The following is a 19131-nucleotide window of genomic DNA, read 5'->3' on the forward strand; positions in this document are numbered from 1 at the left end:
GTTCTCACAATGGCTGAGCTGTTCGTGGATCGCAGTTCAGACTTGTCGAGCATCTATAAAGATGTGAGGAATAAATTCAATTGGTCATGGCACTAGAAGTTAAAGATGATAATGGTGATTATTTTTCTGACTATGTCAAAAAAATTCCAGAGGCAGGAATATGACTTTGATGAAGTCATCTTTACCTATATGAATGACATGCTTATTTAGCATTCCTTCTACATCAAATTATGGCAGTCATACTTCCAGTAAGAAATAACACCCACTATTTTAATATATTTTATTTATCACTCTGCACTCCAATGATGCCCTTATTTTTATAAAAAAATAATTGAATCTTCAGTTTGTCGAAGAGTTTCAGTCAATTTTTATAGAGCTCATTTACAGGTCTAGTCATTATACATTTAGTCACACCAAACTGCGCAGGTCATTTGATTTATACAAAATACAGAGCTTGCTACATTTTTCAAAGATACACTAATTTGTATTTTTAAAATTTTATTTGAAATTTGTCCTAATTTTTATAGTTTAAAATGTCAAAATTTGACGGGAAAAAAATTCACCAAAAAAAAAAGTTTTTGCTGGTACCAATTTTTTAAAAATGTGACAAAATTCTAATTTTATACAGATAAAAGTTTGGTGTAAATTTCAAATATTTCCAATCTCCATTTTTGGGGAAAATATAATTTTTAATGGAATAAAATGTAATTTTTCGGAAATCATAATTAAATACAAGACAGAAGGAAAAATGACAAACTCAACTGTTTAAGGCCTCTCCCCATAATAATGTTTAGATTCGAAAGTCACCAACGATCATAACAAGAACCTCCCTCAAGGTTAATTAAAATGGAATGGAAAACATTCCAATGTTCTGCAGTAATGAATTCCAATGAAAAAGAGACAGAAACACAAAGAAATGGCCTTGGTTGTTTACAGGCCTCTATAGTATTTTCATAGGGGGTGCAGTGGCCGAGTAGTTAAACCTGGAAGGTCCCAGGTTCGAGCCCCATTTCAGGCACTTTCATTTTTTTCATTGGGAATAGATTATTAAACCCCAATTTGCTCACTTGGACAATATGGGTGATTCCTGTTGACATCAGACATCTTGTTTGATGAATTATCTGTATTCCTTCGTGGAATGCCTAGGCGACGGGATCTTATGATATCGTGGTGGAAAAGGCATAATTAATTTAGGTTTTGATCCTGGTTTAAATCACCAGCCTCTCATGTAATGGTGAAGTCAATGGCTGACTGGAATGTGAACTTGGCTCTCCGACCAATGAGCTTGTACAAAATAAAACATACGTGATCAGACCATATATGAAAGTATAATACAACCGTGAGGAATTTGGAATAGTTTTCTCTCATAATCTCGTGAGTTGAATGGGATATTTCTAGTGGAAATTTACACCAGCTGGGAGATTATGTTAATTGGGGTTGAGTAGACTAGAGGTCAACTTTCGTATTGATATGAAAATTTACAGGTTTTCATCTTAAACAAAAAGTGTTACTCGGGTGTAAAAAACATTCATTATTCTTCATCAATAGTTGAAAATGAAGTTATCTGACCTCATATAAACAACGAGGGGCAAAAAATCAACTGTTTTTGTGATATATTGTCAGGTAGCTGGGTCTATTTGATCTGGTGGAAGGTACTTTGCAATAGACTCGTGTCCTATCCAAAGGAAAGCAAGCAATTAATATTGTCTGTTCCACGCTATAGAAACAGGATAAAATCTGGCTCCATGAGCCCGTGACTCTAAAGGACCCCCACCACCCACCACCTGTCTTTTTGTCCTTTTTAATTAATTTTTTTTCTCTTTCATTTGATTGCATGATCTTAGCTGACGGAAGACGAGATCTCAACTATCCTATACTACACCTTGAAAGGCCTGGAATATCTCCACTCTCGCCGGAAGATTCACAGGGACATCAAGGCAGGCAACATCTTACTCAACAACGAAGGGCACGCCAAGCTGGCCGATTTCGGGGTGGCTGGGCAGTTGACAGTGAGTCTTCAAGTCTTTGATATAGCTTATCGTTTTCCTACATCATTCGACCCAAAAGTACTTCAACAAATAATTTTTCTGTGCGTGTCCAAATTGTTTTGTCTCCTGGCAAAGGCTAAGTGCCGAAACGTTGTTTTGTGTTGTCCCCTTTTATGTGAGTCTCATATCGTATTGTTATAAATGTGTAACCAAATGACAAATTGCCACTTTTTTGGGGACAATAAAGATATATTATTATTATTATTATTATTATTATTATTATTATTATTATTATTATTATTATTATTATTATTATAATATTATTATTCACTCATTTTATTTTTCTCTCTTTCAATGCATATCAATATCAAGTTATTTTGAAAAGCTGTAACACCATGTAAAATAGTGAAAAATAATCGAATCTAATCCAAGTACCAGGATCCCCCTGATGTACCAGGACTCCTTATTATGTATAGATAGTATGAGCTTGGCTAAGAAGTTCACAACATTGCCATCCGGAAGTATAACGGACCAACACACAAAACTGTGTGTAACCATGAACGTTTATAGTCAGATTAATACAGTTTAGTGAGAAGTACTCATAAACGTGGATGGCAAAAAACAATAACAAAGACGCGCGTGACGTCATCTTCGAACTATCTATAGCATGTAATCATTAATTTTAATTTTGAGTTTACACATTCAATGCGTGTGTTGGATTTGGTATGACTTGTCAGTTAAAAATCTTGAAAGTAGTCATTGGGAGTTTTACCTGCAACAAATTTTGCAGTGGGAGTCCCGATAGCTCAGTTGGTAAAGCACTCGCTTCACATGCAAAGGGACCAAGATTGATCCCATGTGTAATCTAGATTTTTTCTGACCCTCCTGTCCACCCAGCAGTGAATGTGTAGCTGAGTCTGTTAGATTTGGTGTAAAGGAATTTGCGATAAGACTAGCGTCCTATCCAAAGGATAGCAAGCCATTGCTATTGTCAGTTTCACGCTATAGAAACCAGGCTAAACTCCAGCTCCATGGGCCTAATGGCTCTGAAGGACTACATTTTGAAGTGACAATAGGATTCAATAGTCGTAACGTCACTTCCTTCCTAATGACGCATGGTAACTTAGTAACACTGGCTCTAAACTATCGGAACAATGGCGGATGCCTGTATGAAATATTTCTCCGGCGAGCATAAAAGCGTATCCAGAGGGGAAAAAAACATAAATTTGATCATGTTTTGACTTTTACACATTCTGATCACAAGACATATGAAAAGTTCTAGCCAGCTTGAAGAATAAAAAATAATGATTTTCTTTGTTTAGAACCAATATGGCCGCCGTTGCCGGGCGGCGTGACATCAGACTACTGAATCCAATTGATAAAGTGACAATGGAAACCGTGCATTGGGGCTGATGCATTTTTTAAAAACATTTTTACCTGGCGATGTGTATTTTATTTAAAATTGACTAAACAGAATATTTTGTTTATACCCAGGTCTGCATCGCTCACCTCTTTCCATATGAATTTGATGACCCGAATAATAAAAGAGTGACACATTTCTTTTCTTATCTACTCAGGACACAATGGCAAAAAGAAACACTGTGATCGGTACTCCATATTGGATGGCCCCAGAGGTGATACAGGAAATCGGTTATGACTGCGTGGCCGATATATGGAGTTTAGGTGAGTTTTTATTCCACTTTTCCCTATTCCAAACCAGTTTTTGTTGTTGTTGTTGTTGATGCTACTGTCCTTGTGATTGTCACCTCTTACTTACTTACTTACGTATCCGAACCAACGACCACCTGAGCTCTAGCCCTTCGGTCTTGTGCCATGACGTAGAAGTTAGACGTCTTTTGTAGTTGTTCCAGGTGACTATAAAGTGTGTTACTGATGCTTGGATTTGGTGGGAAGAATGTGCATCTCAGGTCTTCAAGAGGTTGACATTCAAGCAAGTGGTGTGTTACTGTTTCATTGGGGTGTTGACATAGGGGGAAGGAAGGGGATGTGTCTTTTGTAATTTTGCTTAAAGTGATTGTCACCTCAATCATTGCTTACAAACCTTTTTGTGAGCATTTATATAGTAGTGCGGCATCCACTAAACGTGTTCAAAGCGCTGTACTAGGGGTCCCAAGCCAGCAGCTACAATTTAATGTTAACATTTAGGAAGTTGAGACACGATGCCTGTAAGGCAATGTTACAATTTTTTTCGACAATGACAAAGCTGTTAACAACCAGGTACTCATTTTACACCTGAGTATGTTGAGTAAAGAGTATTTTCCAAGGACTCAACTTTACATTGCTCAGAGTGGAACTTGAACCCAGCCCCTACTGGTCCTAAGGTGAGTGGCATATCACATGCTATAAAGCTTTGGGTTTTTAATCATCACCTATTATTGTTCTCCATTGGCCATCAGCAGCGCTAACATAAATAAATAAATAAAATAAAATAAATAATATTCCCTTTATTCATCCCATAGGGGAAATTTGTCTCTAGGGTCTATTCCAAGGGAAGACTGGAATAACCTAGGCATCAGTCGCAGTGCAGTGCCGCAAATTGAGCTAGGGCAAGGTGACTTGCTCAAGGCCACATAGCGCAGCAGCGGGTGATCGAACTCGGTACCTTTCGGGTACGAAGCAAAGACCGTACCGCTGAGCCACGCTGGTGGCCCCCTAGCTTGAAAGCATTATTAATTATAGTCGAAAGAAAATTATATAGAATTGATTGTGCTCTGCATGCAGTGAAAAAATGTCTTTTAGAATCATTCAAGTTTTGGCTGATGAGAATATTTGTTTCAAACGTAGACAATCCGTCACAGAACACCTTTCACAACAGTGTAAAGAAATAGACAAAGCAAGGTAAATGCAGGGCTGCCAACTGTATGCCAATAAAGCATAATTTGTATGCTTCTTTTTAACCTTTGTAAGATTGTATGCTTGTTCACTCAAATTGTACTTTTTTTATGACTCAAATCTTAACATTTTATCGTAAAAATTGTTTTAACTCTGTTAAAATTTCCTTTTTGGGATGCAATAAAGTATTATTATTATTATTATTATTATTATTATTATTATTATTATTATTATTATTATTATTATTATTATTATTATTATTATTATTATTGTTATTGTTATTGTTATTATTATTATTATTATTATTATTATTATTATTATTATTATTATTATTATAATATTATTTTTTAAATAAGTTTTTAAAAAATTCTCCATAATTCCTACAATATATATTTTAATAATTGATTCTTGTTTGATAGATTTAAGTGGTTTGTTTGCATTGCTTCATAATTTTATTTGCAAATTTCTTGACGTTTCTAAAGTTTTCCCCCCAAACATTCTTGTTCCAAGGATTATTTTCCTCCAATGTTATTTATCATCAGGGAGTAAGATGACTCAAGGCTACTTTTTCAAATTGTACACTTTTTGTCCAAATCTTACTCTTTTTGACAAGCAGTCTTACACTTTTTCTTGAGTGGAGGTTGGCAGCCCTGTAAATGACTCAGTAAAAACTGGTGTGGTTGATTTATTAGTAAGGGTGTGAATACTCAAAATTCTGGGTGGGGATCCTGACCTCCCATAGTGGGCAGGGAGGTACATGCTGTGTCTTCTATCCCCCCATACCCGTTTTCCAATTGTTTCCTGTCATTGTTTTAGAATGAGATTACTTAGTTTTGTCCTGATCCTTGCCGGAGTTCCTTGTTTGGGAGGGAAACAGTCGAATGTATAGTTATAGTTTTAGGAGATGATATTTTTTTCCTTGTAAATCATCTCTCTGTTATGCATTGTATTATGTTTAGTTTACATATTATATAATATGATTTGTAAACATTTGAGTGTATTCCTCTTAGTTGGGACCTGTGCTTGTGTCTGGATGAGACTTTGAGGTGATCTCAAACTAAGTACTTTGACGATGTGCTCTTGGAATCTACATCTGTTCCCTATTTGAACCAGTTCCCCTTTGTCTTACTTTTTCTTTTGTACTTTAATTATAATTCTAGAACTTTTTACTATCCCATTTTCTTCCTTTTTACTGGCGCTGATATGACCTTAATGTGTTGCAAGCGCCGTAAAACCCTTAAAAACAAACAAAACAATACTCAAAATTGCCCAACTTCATCTGGGCACACTATGCTGTCACAGACAAGGTCCGAAGATCCAAACTACAGCAAAATTAACTCTTGATGAATATGCTAATGACGGTGACAGCAATATGTAAATTTCTCTCTTTTGCTGTCCAGGTATCACAGCCCTGGAGATGGCAGAAGGCAAACCTCCCTACGGTGATATACATCCAATGAGGGTAAGTTGGAACACAAAGTGTCCTTCGTGGGTGTGTGAAAATACACAGATTTCTAGCTGCATTAATGACATTTACTTATTCAATCACATTCAAGATGATGAATTTACATTCATGCTCAGCAAATTGCAGAGTATTTTATCAAAAAGAGGGGAAGGATGGTAAAACTTTATAATTTCATGACAAAATTATGTAAAACATACCAAAGGATGCATCGTGTTTTAATTGGTATTAATTTTCCATTGCTTTTTGATTTTAGCAATTCACAACAGGTCAGGAAGTAAAAGTACTGTTTTCTCTAATATAAAAAAAACAAACTTGAGCTTATATTTAGTACACAGTCCCTGACCAACAGCAACACGTAACATGTAGAACAAGACATGATGCCTGTTTGGCGATTTGACACATGTTTGTCGACAAAGATATTGCTGTTAACGACCAGGTACTCATTTTACATCTGAGTATGGTGAGAGAATTGAGTAAAGAGCCTTTTCCAAAGACTCAACTATGCTCCAAGCAAGGCTCGAACCCAGGACCTTCCGATCTGAAAGTGAGTGTCATACCACAAGGCCACATAGCCGCACATCCATTTGAGACTGAAATTTGAGAAGTTTTGAGTATAAAAACAATAAATATGATCAGAGTAAAAGAGTGGTACTTTAAGTGTTACGAGTCATTAAAATGTACTGGACATGAAAAGATATTCACCTGTTGCCATGGAAATTGAAATTGTTTGGCAATCATCCCTGGATTATCCACATTAAAAAAAATGACAAAGGCTCATTAATTAATGGAGTGATAGCATTAACAATAAGTATGAAGATAAATTATTGTCGCTTTGTTTTAAATATTGCCCAATTTGAAATGATTCTTCTCCATCACCCAGGCAATATTTATGATACCAACCAAACCACCTCCGTCCTTCCGCAAGCCTGACAAATGGTCTCAGGAGTTCACAGATTTTGTGTCCAAGTGTTTGGTGAAAAACCCTGAACACAGAACTACTGCAGCAGAATTGTTACAGGTTTGTTGTAAATAATTAATGAGATAATACGATTTCTAAGAAGGCTAGATTGCTGGCTTTTGCAGGTGGATTGGCTTGTTGTCAAGCCAGAATGAGGTCATGTTCTTTTTTCTGTTTAGCAAAATTGTACTTATGTAAATGTTGCTTCATTTGTGTTGGTTGGTGTATTTAAAAGTTGTAAGTTTAATGCAGGCTTTTTGGGGTGGTCAGAAATTTTTTGCAGGCTTTTCGGTCCTTTGATGCTGGCATCCATGCCACCCAGTTGTCCTTCAGAGCCATAGGGCCCTTGGAACAGGATTTTGTCCCTGTTTCTATTGCACCATACAGACAATAGAAATTGCTTGCTACTCTTTGGATAGTACACTTTGTCTATCACAATGTAAATTCCACTAGATCTAACATACACAGATAACCAGTCACTGTTAGGTATACACCGGAAATGGGGGATAAAAAATCTTGACTGCATCCTGAATGTTCCATCCAAATTTCTTATGACTCTACATGAAAGCTTGTGATAAATAACGTTGTTTTGAAATAGTCAATATTCAACGGTTATCATTTGTATACAGTTTTTTTAGAGAGAGAGAGAGTAAAGAGAGAGAGAGAGAGAGAGGGGGGGGGGGGGGGGTGATTTTTATGACCCTCTGAAGTCGAGCTTTAATTAATACATGGTCAATTCACAGTTATTTGCTACAGCTCTTTTCATATCACCATCCACCATCGTTATCAGAATTGTCATCACCATGGGACTCTCCAGTGTCAGCTAGTAAAGTATCTTAAATTTGATATGGCTTTTTAAAAAAAATAATTTAATCACACAATTCAATGATCTTGATTTCATCAAATTGTTTTTAATGAAAAACAAAATGGAATAATTTATCTGTAAATCTGCATTTCTCTGAATTATATTATTTTAGAACCAAATGTTGTGTAGGGCCTATTTTGATACAAATTCTGATTTATTCTTTCATTTCCTCTTGTAGCACGATTTTATCCAGAACAGAGAGCCGTGTAGCATATTGAACACGATGATTATTGAAGCCAAAGAGATTCAGGAAGCACAAGCCAACATTCTAGCCAATGGCGATGATTCGGTACGTACTTCGTACTGTGTACTTCGGTACTTCAGTACTTCTTTCACAAATATATTGGTTTGGTTGTGGGATGGTTGCTTATGAGGTGTTATGAGGTTTTGCTTTTTTTTGTTTGTTTTTTTGGAAAGGGGTGGTGGTGGTGGTGGTTGGGGGGGGGGGGGTGTTGAGAAAGAGCATAAGCATACACTTGGTATAAGGATGCTTATCCAGTTTTCTAGAATGTTCCAGCTCTCTGGTTATTTTCTTCAGATCATCAACAGGAAAAATCTAGCAGCAAAAAGAAATAAATATTCGGTTTTAAGTCTGAAAAAACTGCCCTGGTATTGCAGAAAAATTTCCTCAGCCTCAAAACAAAAGTTAGATGACGAGAAACAAAAAAAAAAAGGGAGTTAGGATTACCATTGGAAGTGTTGGTGTGGTGTCGGGGGGAGGGGGGGGGGGGGCACACTAACAATCCCGGGTGCAATTATAATATACATTTTATTGTTTAATTTGTTTTTATTCTTATGATTTTGGTACCAAGCTATTCTTCCTCTTCTGAATTTTTATACAAACATAATATGTGTGTGTATTCAGAAATTGTATATTTTATTCCATTTGATATGGTTTCAATAGTAGTATGGTTATACTTACTTACTTACTTACTTACTTACTTACTTACTTACTTACTTACTTACTTACTTACTTACTTACTTACTGACTTACTTACTTACTTACTGACTTACTTACTAACTTACTTACTTACTTACTGACTTACTTACTTACTTACTTACTTACTTACTTACTTACTTACTTACTTACTTACTTACTTACTTACTTACTTACTTACTTACTTACTTACTTACTTACTTACTTACTTACTTACTTACTTACTTACTTACTTACTTACTTACTTACTTACTTACTTACTTACTTACTTACTTACTTACTTACTTACTTACTTACTTACTTACTTACTTACTTACTTACTTAGGCCGCCCCTTTGGGCGCCCAACATGAGCCACAAGTCTTCGCCACTCTGTCCTGTCCTCCATGAGTGTACGCAGCTCCCGGGTGTTGTCCGGGATGATTATGGTGACGTGATTTAATTGGGCGAAAGTTTTCGGACTTTCTTATCACAGCCAGAGGGCATCTCTGTTTTTTAGTCTAACATCCAGATGCCCTTTTTGTCTTTGATCAAAAATTGATCATCTGTAATTATCTGATATATGTAATACATCTACCCTTAAAATGGGGGTTAGTGCATTCAAAATGGAACTTAAAGGCAGTCGTTAAAAATTATCCTATCATTTTAGTTATATGAATTTGTGTCTCCTTTTCAAAATGGCGTTGAAAATGGAGTCTATGCCATACTTATGCATATCATTTTATTTCCTAGCTGATTTATGTCTTTTAGAAAAAATCCCAATTGAATCCACACTCATTTCACTGATTTTTAAATTTTTTTGGACCCACTGTCTCTCAATGACGGTGTTGTATTTAGATGAATCATTTTGAATAACTCTGTATTTACAATACATTATTCATGTCTATACACCAAATAGTAGTTCTTTTGTAAAAGTTTATTTTTGAATGGATCATTTTGAATAACTCTGTATTTACAATACATTATTCATGTCTATACACCAAATAGTAGTTCTTTTGTAAAAGTTTATTTTTGAATGGATCATTTTGAATAACTCTGTATTTACAAAACATTATTCATGTCTATACACCAAATAGTAGTTCTTTTGTAAAAGTTTATTTTTGGATGAATCATTTTGAATAACTCTGTATTTACAATACATTATTCATGTCTATACACCAAATAGTAGTTCTTTTGTAAAAGTTTATTTTTGGATGAATCATTTTGAATAACTCTGTATTTACGATACATTATTCATGTCTATACACCAAATAGTAATCAATTTGTAAAAGTTTATTTTTGGATGAATCATGTTGAATAACCATGTATTTACGAGGCATTATTCATGTCTATACACCAAATATTAATCAATTTGCAAAAGTTTATTTTTGGATGAATCATTTTGAATAACCATGTATTTACGAGGCATTATTCATGTCCATTCCCAAATAGTAATCAATTCTTAAGAATTTCGTTTTTTAATGAATCATTTTGAATAACTCCTGTTATTTACGACTCTTACACCCCCCAGGAAGATGAAGACGATGTGGATGGTGGGACAATGGTGAAAAAGTCTGACACGGAAGGAACGATGAAGGCACAAACAGACAGTGAGTTGATAACTGATGAAGCATGTATCATGCGCTTAACTGTCACACTCTGGAAAAACATGTAGTTAAAAATTTTAACCAGAAAACTCATCCTTCAAATATCGATCATTTTAAATGACCCTCGCCTTGGCAAAAACTCTCAAACCTGGGACTTGAGGAAGACTTTGTGAAGTTTTAGCCAAGATGACGATGAAGGGCAAGTTTTCTGGACAAATTTTTTATTACCTGTTTTCCAGAGTACGGCAGTTAACTGGTTAAATAAACATGCATGTTTATGTTGTTGTTAAAGGGTGATTGTGGGGCCCGTTGACACTCAAACTTATGTTATTGTTAAAGGGTGATTGTGGGGGCTTTGACACACAAGCTTATGTTATTGTTAAAGGGTGATTGTGGGGCCTTTGATACACAAACTTATGTTATTGTTAAAGGGTGATTGTGGGGCCTTTGACACACAAACTTATGTTATTGTTAAAGGGTGATTGTGGGGCCTTTGAAACACAAACTTATGTTATTGTTAAAGGGTGATTGTGGGGCCTTTGACACACAAACTTATGTTATTGTTAAAGGGTGATAGTGGGGCCTTTGATACACAAACTTATATTATTGTTAAAGGGTGATTGTGGGGCCCGTTGACACTCAAACTTATGTTATTGTTAAAGGGTGATTGTGGGGCCTTTGACACACAAGCTTATGTTATTGTTAAAGGGTGATTGTGGGGCCTTTGATACACAAACTTATGTTATTGTTAAAGGGTGATTGTGGGGCCTTTGATACACAAACTTATGTTATTGTTAAAGGGTGATTGTGGGGCCTTTGATACACAAACTTATGTTATTGTTAAAGGGTGATTGTGGGGCCTTTGACACTCAAACTTATGTTATTGTTAAAGGGTGATTGTGGGGCCCGTTGACACTCAAACTTATGTTATTGTTAAAGGGTGATTGTGGGGCCTTTGACACTCAAACTTATGTTATTGTTAAAGGGTGATTGTGGGGCCTTTGACAGACAAGCTTATATTATTGTTAAAGGGTGATTGTGGGGCCTTTGAACTTCCCTTGTGGAGATAGGAGGTCATGTCTCGTTGGCTCCCCTGTCCTCGATAATAATCCCTTCATGTTCAGATTATTTTAGTAGTTCTTCAGAGCCCTAGTTTATACAGGTTTCGATAGCTTTAAATGGATAATAGCAATTACTTGCTACCCTTTGGATAGGATGCTGGTCTACTGTAAAGTACTTTCTGCCTGATCTATCAGACCTAGCTACCCAACCACTTCTGGGTGGGGAGGGGAGGAGGTCAGAAAAATAATTTCTGCTACGCCTGAGTTTGATCTCATTCCCTTTTTGTGTGAAGTGAGTGCTATACCAACTTGGCTATTGGTACCCCCAAAAGCCGGCTCTCACTGTCCTTACTCATAATTCTTTCAATGTTCAGATTATTTGATATGCGGTAGATAATGAGTTCTAGACATGGCAATGCCTGCCTTTTGATGTCTACAGCCTCTTTTTCGTTTCCAACCATCGCTCATAAATAAACCCCACCCCAGAAAAAATTTCATAGGTCTGTCCATCTCCATGTTTTCAACTTTTGCCCCAGGGAGCTACTGAGCTTTTAAATCTAAGGATGATTTGTTGGTTAGTTGGATTCTTGACCCATCGGCGATTGGTCGTTTTGACAGCTCACATGTCAACAGCTGTTAGGTCATCCATTGAGTCAGGTGAAAGTTTTGATGAGGGTCGTCTCATAGTTGTGTTGTTATCTCCTAGGTTGACTATTTCCCATATATTTATGGAATTCAGTTTGTTATAAACCCTCAGTATATTTTCCAATCACTTTTGAAATGATAAAAAAAAAAAGTATAAAAGTCTTTTTACAGCAGGAGTTCAGCTCTCAGAAAGGGAGTCAGTCAATGTGTTGTGTAAAAGTTCAGTGAATGTTTGTCTCCTGAATTGGCAACCCTGTATCTCCACCAGTATTAGTTCATTAGTGAGGCAAGACCCATAGGTGAAAATGTCAATTTGTGTTCTAGGTATTTTTTGAAACATACAAAGTATAGGAGGAACGAAAACGACGTCACTCAGCTCTTTGTTGATATTTTTAGACATCCTGTTAATGATAAGTTCTCACTAAATTCTACTGATCAGACTATAAGCATTAAGGGTTACACATAGATTGGTGTGTTGGTACGTTATGTCCAGATGGTGGATGTCATGAGTTGTTTTTTTTTAGCTAAATGCACATCATCAATAGATTTACAAACATCCTCCTGACCTTTTTTTTAAAATTTTCATTTCTCAGCGACCTTGACCCCTAGTGGTACAGTAGTCGTCAACAGCGAAGCTTCCACCTTGCAATCAGAACTTGGAACGATGGTCATCAACGAGGGAGAAACGGATTCCGAGGATGGAACGATGAAAAGTAAGGAAGGTTTTGAAGAGAGATTGGAACATTTAGATGGTCAGATACAATTTTTTAATAGTAGTCCTTCAGAGCCAGAGCTGGAGTTTATCCCAGTTTCTATATTGTGAAACAGACAATAGCAATGGCTTGTTACCCTTTGTATTTTATAGTCACCTGGAACAACTACAAAAGACGTCTAACTTCTACATTATGGCACAAGACCGAAGGGCTAGAGCTCAGGTGGTCGCTGGTTCGGATAAGTAAGTAAGTAAGTAAGTTACCCTTTGTATAGGACACTAGTATATCGCAAAGTACTTTCCACCATATCTAACAGACCCAGCTACCCAATCACTTCTGGGTGGACAGGGGGGTCAGAAAAAAATCTCGACTGCACCTGGGATCGATCTCAGTCTCTTTACCTGTGAAACGAGTGCTCTACCAACTGAGCTATTGCGACCCCCAGTTTTCTCGAGAGATTTGTTCTTATTTGTAAAGCTCTTTAAATAAAATGTGAAGCAAGACCTGATAGTTGTGAATTTTGACAGAGAATTTAAGAAACAAAATACCTTTTATTCATCTCCTAGGGGAAATTTGTCTTTTAGAGTCTTTTCTAAGAGAAAACTAGAATGATCCAGGCATCAGCTGCAGTACAGAGCCACAAAGTGAATTGGAGCAAGGTGACTTGCTCAAGGTCACACAGAGAAAATTGGGGAGCAGGCACTGGTATAAGATAAAAGTTCTGAAAAAGTGTGTGTATGAAACAGTGGCAGACAAAGCAAGAAAGAAGTAAAAAAAAAACCCAAAATGTCTTTGTCCTCTCGTGTTCAAAGTATGTGTTGTGTGTTGCAAGCGAGGGTTCACAGTGTAAAACGCATACCTTGTGAAGAATATAGGAATTGAAATCGTCCCAACTATCGGGTAACCTCTGTGGTGTAATGGTAGCACATCTGACCGATAATCAGATTTTTGTGGGATGTTTTTTTCCCCACTTGTATTTTTCTTTCCTGCTTTGTCAGGAACTGTCTCATACACATTTTTACAGGTCAAGGTCACACAGCAGTGATGCCAAAATCTGGTCTCACCAGAATAAAAATAATCTGATCTGGATCAAAGAATTCCGGGTCACAGGCAACTCCCGTCAAATTCCGGTGGGGTCATATTGTTCCAAGTTATTTCTTGTGCGGCTATGTGGTCTAGTGGTATGACACTTGCCTTCGGACTGGAAGGTCCAGGGTTTGAATCCCACTCTGAGTGGCGCATAGTTGAGTCCTTGGAAAATGCTCTTTACTCACATTCTCTCACTGTACTCAGATGTAAAATGAGTACCTAGCTGTTAATAGCGCTGTCTATGTCCGGAAAAAAAAATGGTATTATGTATCGCCTAACCATCTTGTCCTACATGTTATGTGTTGCTGTTGGATAAGGACTCCTTGTAAATCTTTTTGAACACGTTTTAGTGGATATTGGGCTATATAAAAGCTCAATTTTTTAAAATTTCTTATTTTTGTCTTGACTGTCCCCTTTTATCTTTTCTTGTGTTTTGAGGCCAAAGCCAGTCCATTTACATTGCTTGTTGGCTTTCACAGGATGTGACCAAACCATCCCAAGTTCTCTCTCTGGATCTTCAACAGAACAGGTTTTTGATTTGGCTTTTCCTACAGCTCCTGGTTGTTAATTCCTTCCAACCATCAAATTTTTCATTTTTAACCATTTAACTGCCGAGCTCAGAGGAGAAAAAAACAACATGTATTTAAAAATTTGGCCAGAAAACTTGTCCAATATCAAATCATTTGAATGACTCTCATCTTTGGCAAAAAGTCTCAAACCTGGGACTTAAGGTAGACCTAGCGAGGTCCTAGGTTTGAGAGTTTTTGCCAAGATGAGGATCATTTAAATCAATTGATATTTGAAGGACGTTTTCTGGCCATTTTTGAAAATACGAGTTTTTCTAGAGAACGGCAATTGATTGGTTAAAGTTTGTCTCAAATGTGATATTGAGCCGGAATGAAACAACAAAATATGTCGATTGAATTCAGACACCATATTCCATTTTATTTATTTATTTAAAACAAATTTTTCGGTCCTCACAGGGCACAGCACTGCCACAGGAGGAAAGGACCAGTACCGGCCATCTTTCCTGGATCACTTCGAAAAACAAGATGAAGAAAAGAACAAAGCTGCAGCAGCCGCAGCCGCAGCGGCTGCCAATGCTGCTTCCTCACCGTCATCCTCATCACCATCTTCCAACAACAACAACAACAACAACAACCAGTCACAGACACCACAGCAGCAGTCGTCAAATCAGTCACAACAACATCAGCCACAGCAGCCTCAGCAAGCTCAACCCGCCCCTCCCAAACAGATCACCCCTCCCCACCATTTTCAGAGGTCTTTCATAGATGGAGATTTTGAATTTGTGAGTACCGATCACATACGTTGGAATTGTTTTCTTTTATTTATTTAAAAAAAAAAGATTCAAAGCGACAAAGATGAAGTGCACGTCGTATTTAAATTTGCATGAAAAAAAAAAGGCAGAGCAAAACAAATAATGGTGCTAATAGGATTGTGTGTGTGTGTGTGTGTGTGTGTGTGTGTGTGTGTGTGTGTTTGTGTGTGTGTGTGTTTGAGTGTGTGTGTTTGTGTGTTTGTGTGTGTGTGTGTGTATGTGTGTATGTGTTTGTGTGTGAGAGATTGCGGGAGAGCGGGCGGGGGGACTTAATTTAATAAAGTAAAATGGTGGGAAAATACTTGTTTGGCGATAAATGTAATTCAGATAACTTCTAACATAAAAAGTCATGGTTAGAACATTTAAATTTGCAAAAAAAATAAAATATAAATAAATAAATAGAAGGACAGAGCAAAGCAAATAGAGATGCAAGTAGGATTGAGTGTATTTGTATTTGATTATGGGGTGGGGAGGGGGTGCATTTAATAACATTATATGGTGGGAAAATGCTTGTCTGGGGATGAATATGTAATTGAGATAACTTCTGTCATAATAAAGGGTAAAGGGTCGTGTTTAGAAAATATTTAAAGAGGGGGGAGGAGAGGAGGGAATTTCTGGTTGGGGTCGATGTCAAGAGAAGGTCGAGATAACCAAGGCATCAGCCACAGTACAGTGCATTAAAGACAAGAGATGAAGTGAGTAGGAAAGTGCCAGAAAACAATAGAGAATAAAAGATGTTCGCGGCGGTGATGGGGGTTTGAACCCTCGACCTTACTGGTACGACAACTCCACCTGGCCGGTGAGAGCGTGACTCTACCATTATGAGCTATCCACAATCAGTGGGGCAGACAGTGGGGCTTGAAAAGTAGCCTTCATAAACTCTTAGCCTGACACTGGCCAACAAAGGATGTCCGGATACAAGGCGACGACCACGTAAAAAAAGTGAATAGTGAGTTGTATTCAATGGTTAAAAACAAACAAACAAGGGGATCATTTGTTTTCTTGAGCACGACTAATGTCACCCTATTTATTACCAAAGAGAGACAACGAGTCTCAAATATTTTTTTAATGAATTATTTTTTCAATATGTAAGTTTTTTTACAAGATCTTTTCGCTTTTGAACATTTTGTTGTAATAATAATTGTCAACTTTTGATTCTCCTTTCCTTCATCCTAGTTACGAACTCTGGCCTACGAAGATTTAGAGAGACGATTGGCCGACCTTGACCCCGAGATGGAGAGAGAGATAGAGGAGCTTCGGGCTCGATACCAGGCCAAGCGTCAGCCCATTCTAGAGGCCATCGATGCCAAGAAGAAACGACAACAAAATTTCTAATCACCCTTGGATGTGGTTGTTTGGTTTATTATTAGATGAATAACAGTCAATAGGATTAATTGTAGTGATTCCAGAGACCAAAATAGTAACACACAACAAAAAATGGATGCTCTCCCTTCCCTGTGATTCTCTCTTCAAGATGTGACTTTTAAAAAAAATCAGGTCACGACTCCATTCTATAGAATTTTTTATTTGGCTATCAAATCTAAATATGGTTTTTTTTTTTTTTTTTTTTTTTTGTTGTTGCTAGAAGCTGTTTTATTCATTTTAGTTCAGTACTTTTCTTTTTACTTATTTGATTTTACTGATTCAGACATATTTTTTTTACTAACTCAAGACAATAATGGTACAGAATTATTTAAAAAAAGATTTTGTTAGTGAGATTATTAAGCCAAAATAAAATAAATTTTAAAAATAGAGATTTGCATATCCTTAATCGTAAGTAACATGCCAAATTTCATCATCATGATTATCATTTTGGTTAGCTTTTTTGGTCATATTTTCTTTTGCGTTAAACTAGAATTTTATGACCGTCAGAATATGGACTGATACCATTTATATTGGTTGATATTCCTGTGACTCAAATAGACCACGTTGATGTCGATTTCAGGTAGAATTAAATAATTTAAGACAATTTGAAAAGTCTGGGAGTGTTAGCCATGCACTGGTGCATTATAAAAATCTGAAGAATTGTGTCTGATGCAATGCTAGATAAATTAGAAAAACAATTTTTAAAAATATATTTTGTTTGTATTTTGACACATTCAAGCTGGATAAGGATGGGTCCATTTTGAGCAGCATGACAAGTTTTTAACAGGTGAAAGCTATTTCATGCTCTCCCGTCCATCTCTTACGTTTTTGTAAATTGTTTGTCATTAGGTAAGGCAGGGTCATCATATTATGGGTTTTTGTTTTTTCAAATGTAAATGTAAACATTTATTCCATAAATTTAACAAAGGACTTGAACAAACAAACAAAAACACAGAAAAAAGGAAAGAAGAAATGATACAGCATCTGATATAAAAGACATTAATATAAATAGAAATGTTTTCAGTCATGTCTTTTCTTAATGAAGTTCGACCAGGACATGTCCGGAGTTGGGGATGCTCCTCTTTGTAAAAAATCTTACATGCAATCTGTCACTTTTTCTTGTATTGACACATCTGATTCGTAATTCTTAGGAGATGAAATAGAAGTCTGAATCGTTCACTTTGTAGATCGAAGTTAAAATAACTCTTCATAAATCCTCAAAATTCTATAGTCTGGCACCAACTGTCATTTTCAATAAGTTCTAATGATTTAGAGATGCTCATGAAGTTCTGAAAATGGAGCCAAGATTTCGAAATGGGACAGCGTGGCTCAGCGGTACGGGCTTTGCTTCCTACCCAAAAGGGACCGAGTTCTATCACCTGGCGCGCTGTGAGGCCTTGAACAAGTCACTTTGCGGCGCTGAACTGTGGCTGACGCCTGGGTTATTCCAGTCTTCCCTTGGAATAGACCCTAAAGACAAATTTCCCCATGGGAATGAATAAAGGGAGTTTTGATTTGATTTGATTTTGAAATACTTAGAATTTTTCCTAGTGGTAGGCAGGAATTGAGATAGGCAGGAATTGAGGTAGGCAGGAATTGAGGTAGGCAGGAATTGTGGTAGGCAGGAATTGAGATTGACAACCCTGGAATTGTGTTTGCTGCTCGTTCAAGTCATTGTTAGAGCTGTCAGCCCCAGGGGTTTTAAATGTTCATCTTTCATATATATATATTTTTAAAGAATTGTGTTCATATCCTATACCTCCAGTTAAAGACATTTCATAATCATTTTTATAGTGATTTAATCCAAAGGGTCTATTTATCGCTACTCTAAAAAGAAAAAAACTCTAAAAGAAATGAACGCAATTTGTTTCTGTTGTTCCTTGAGTTTGAATAATAAAAATTTTATCAGCAGCTGAAGAAAGTGATACTATGTGTATAATATGATAATTATGGTTGATTGATGTGATTTGAAATATTGTTGTAATTATTTATCATCATGTATCATTATTATTATTATTATTATTATTATTATTATTATTATTATTATTATTATTATTGTAATTGTTACCATGAAGAAATTTTGTAATTTAAAAAAGTTGATTATTATATTCACCATCTTCCAACTTCTCCTCACCCCCCCCCTCCGGTTCTCATGGAACAAAGTGGTGTAGTTGATTTTAATCATTTATCAGATTTAAGTTGTGTGTATGTATGTATGTATGTATGTATGTATGTATGTATGTATGTATGTATGTATGTATGTATGTAT

The 19131-nt window shown here is 36.4% G+C and overlaps 1 protein-coding gene across 3 annotated transcripts in view; it reads left to right on the forward strand.

Moving 5' to 3' along the window:
- LOC144957367 (serine/threonine-protein kinase 3/4-like) overlaps positions 1-18775 on the forward strand; it is a 35366-nt gene extending 16591 nt beyond the window's left edge. For 2 of the 3 annotated variants that reach the window (XM_078888563.1, XM_078888564.1), the window contains 9 exons: positions 1845-2009; positions 3566-3671; positions 6242-6303; positions 7187-7324; positions 8308-8418; positions 10575-10653; positions 12950-13069; positions 15142-15467; positions 16674-18704. In XM_078888563.1, the coding sequence (XP_078744689.1) occupies positions 1845-2009; positions 3566-3671; positions 6242-6303; positions 7187-7324; positions 8308-8418; positions 10575-10653; positions 12950-13069; positions 15142-15467; positions 16674-16832 (1266 nt within the window). In that variant the 3' untranslated portion in view covers positions 16833-18704. Of the gene's footprint in view, positions 1-1844; positions 2010-3565; positions 3672-6241; positions 6304-7186; positions 7325-8307; positions 8419-10574; positions 10654-12949; positions 13070-15141; positions 15468-16673 lie in introns of all 3 variants that reach the window. The other variant, XM_078888565.1, reaches the window with a different exon arrangement.
- The last annotated feature ends 356 nt before the right edge of the window (positions 18776-19131 follow it).

Source organism: Berghia stephanieae, chromosome 11 (genome assembly GCF_034508935.2).
Source record: "Berghia stephanieae isolate SIO BIC M18660-M18661 chromosome 11, UCSD_Bste_1.3, whole genome shotgun sequence".
Classification (NCBI taxonomy): Eukaryota; Metazoa; Mollusca; class Gastropoda; order Nudibranchia; family Aeolidiidae; genus Berghia; species Berghia stephanieae.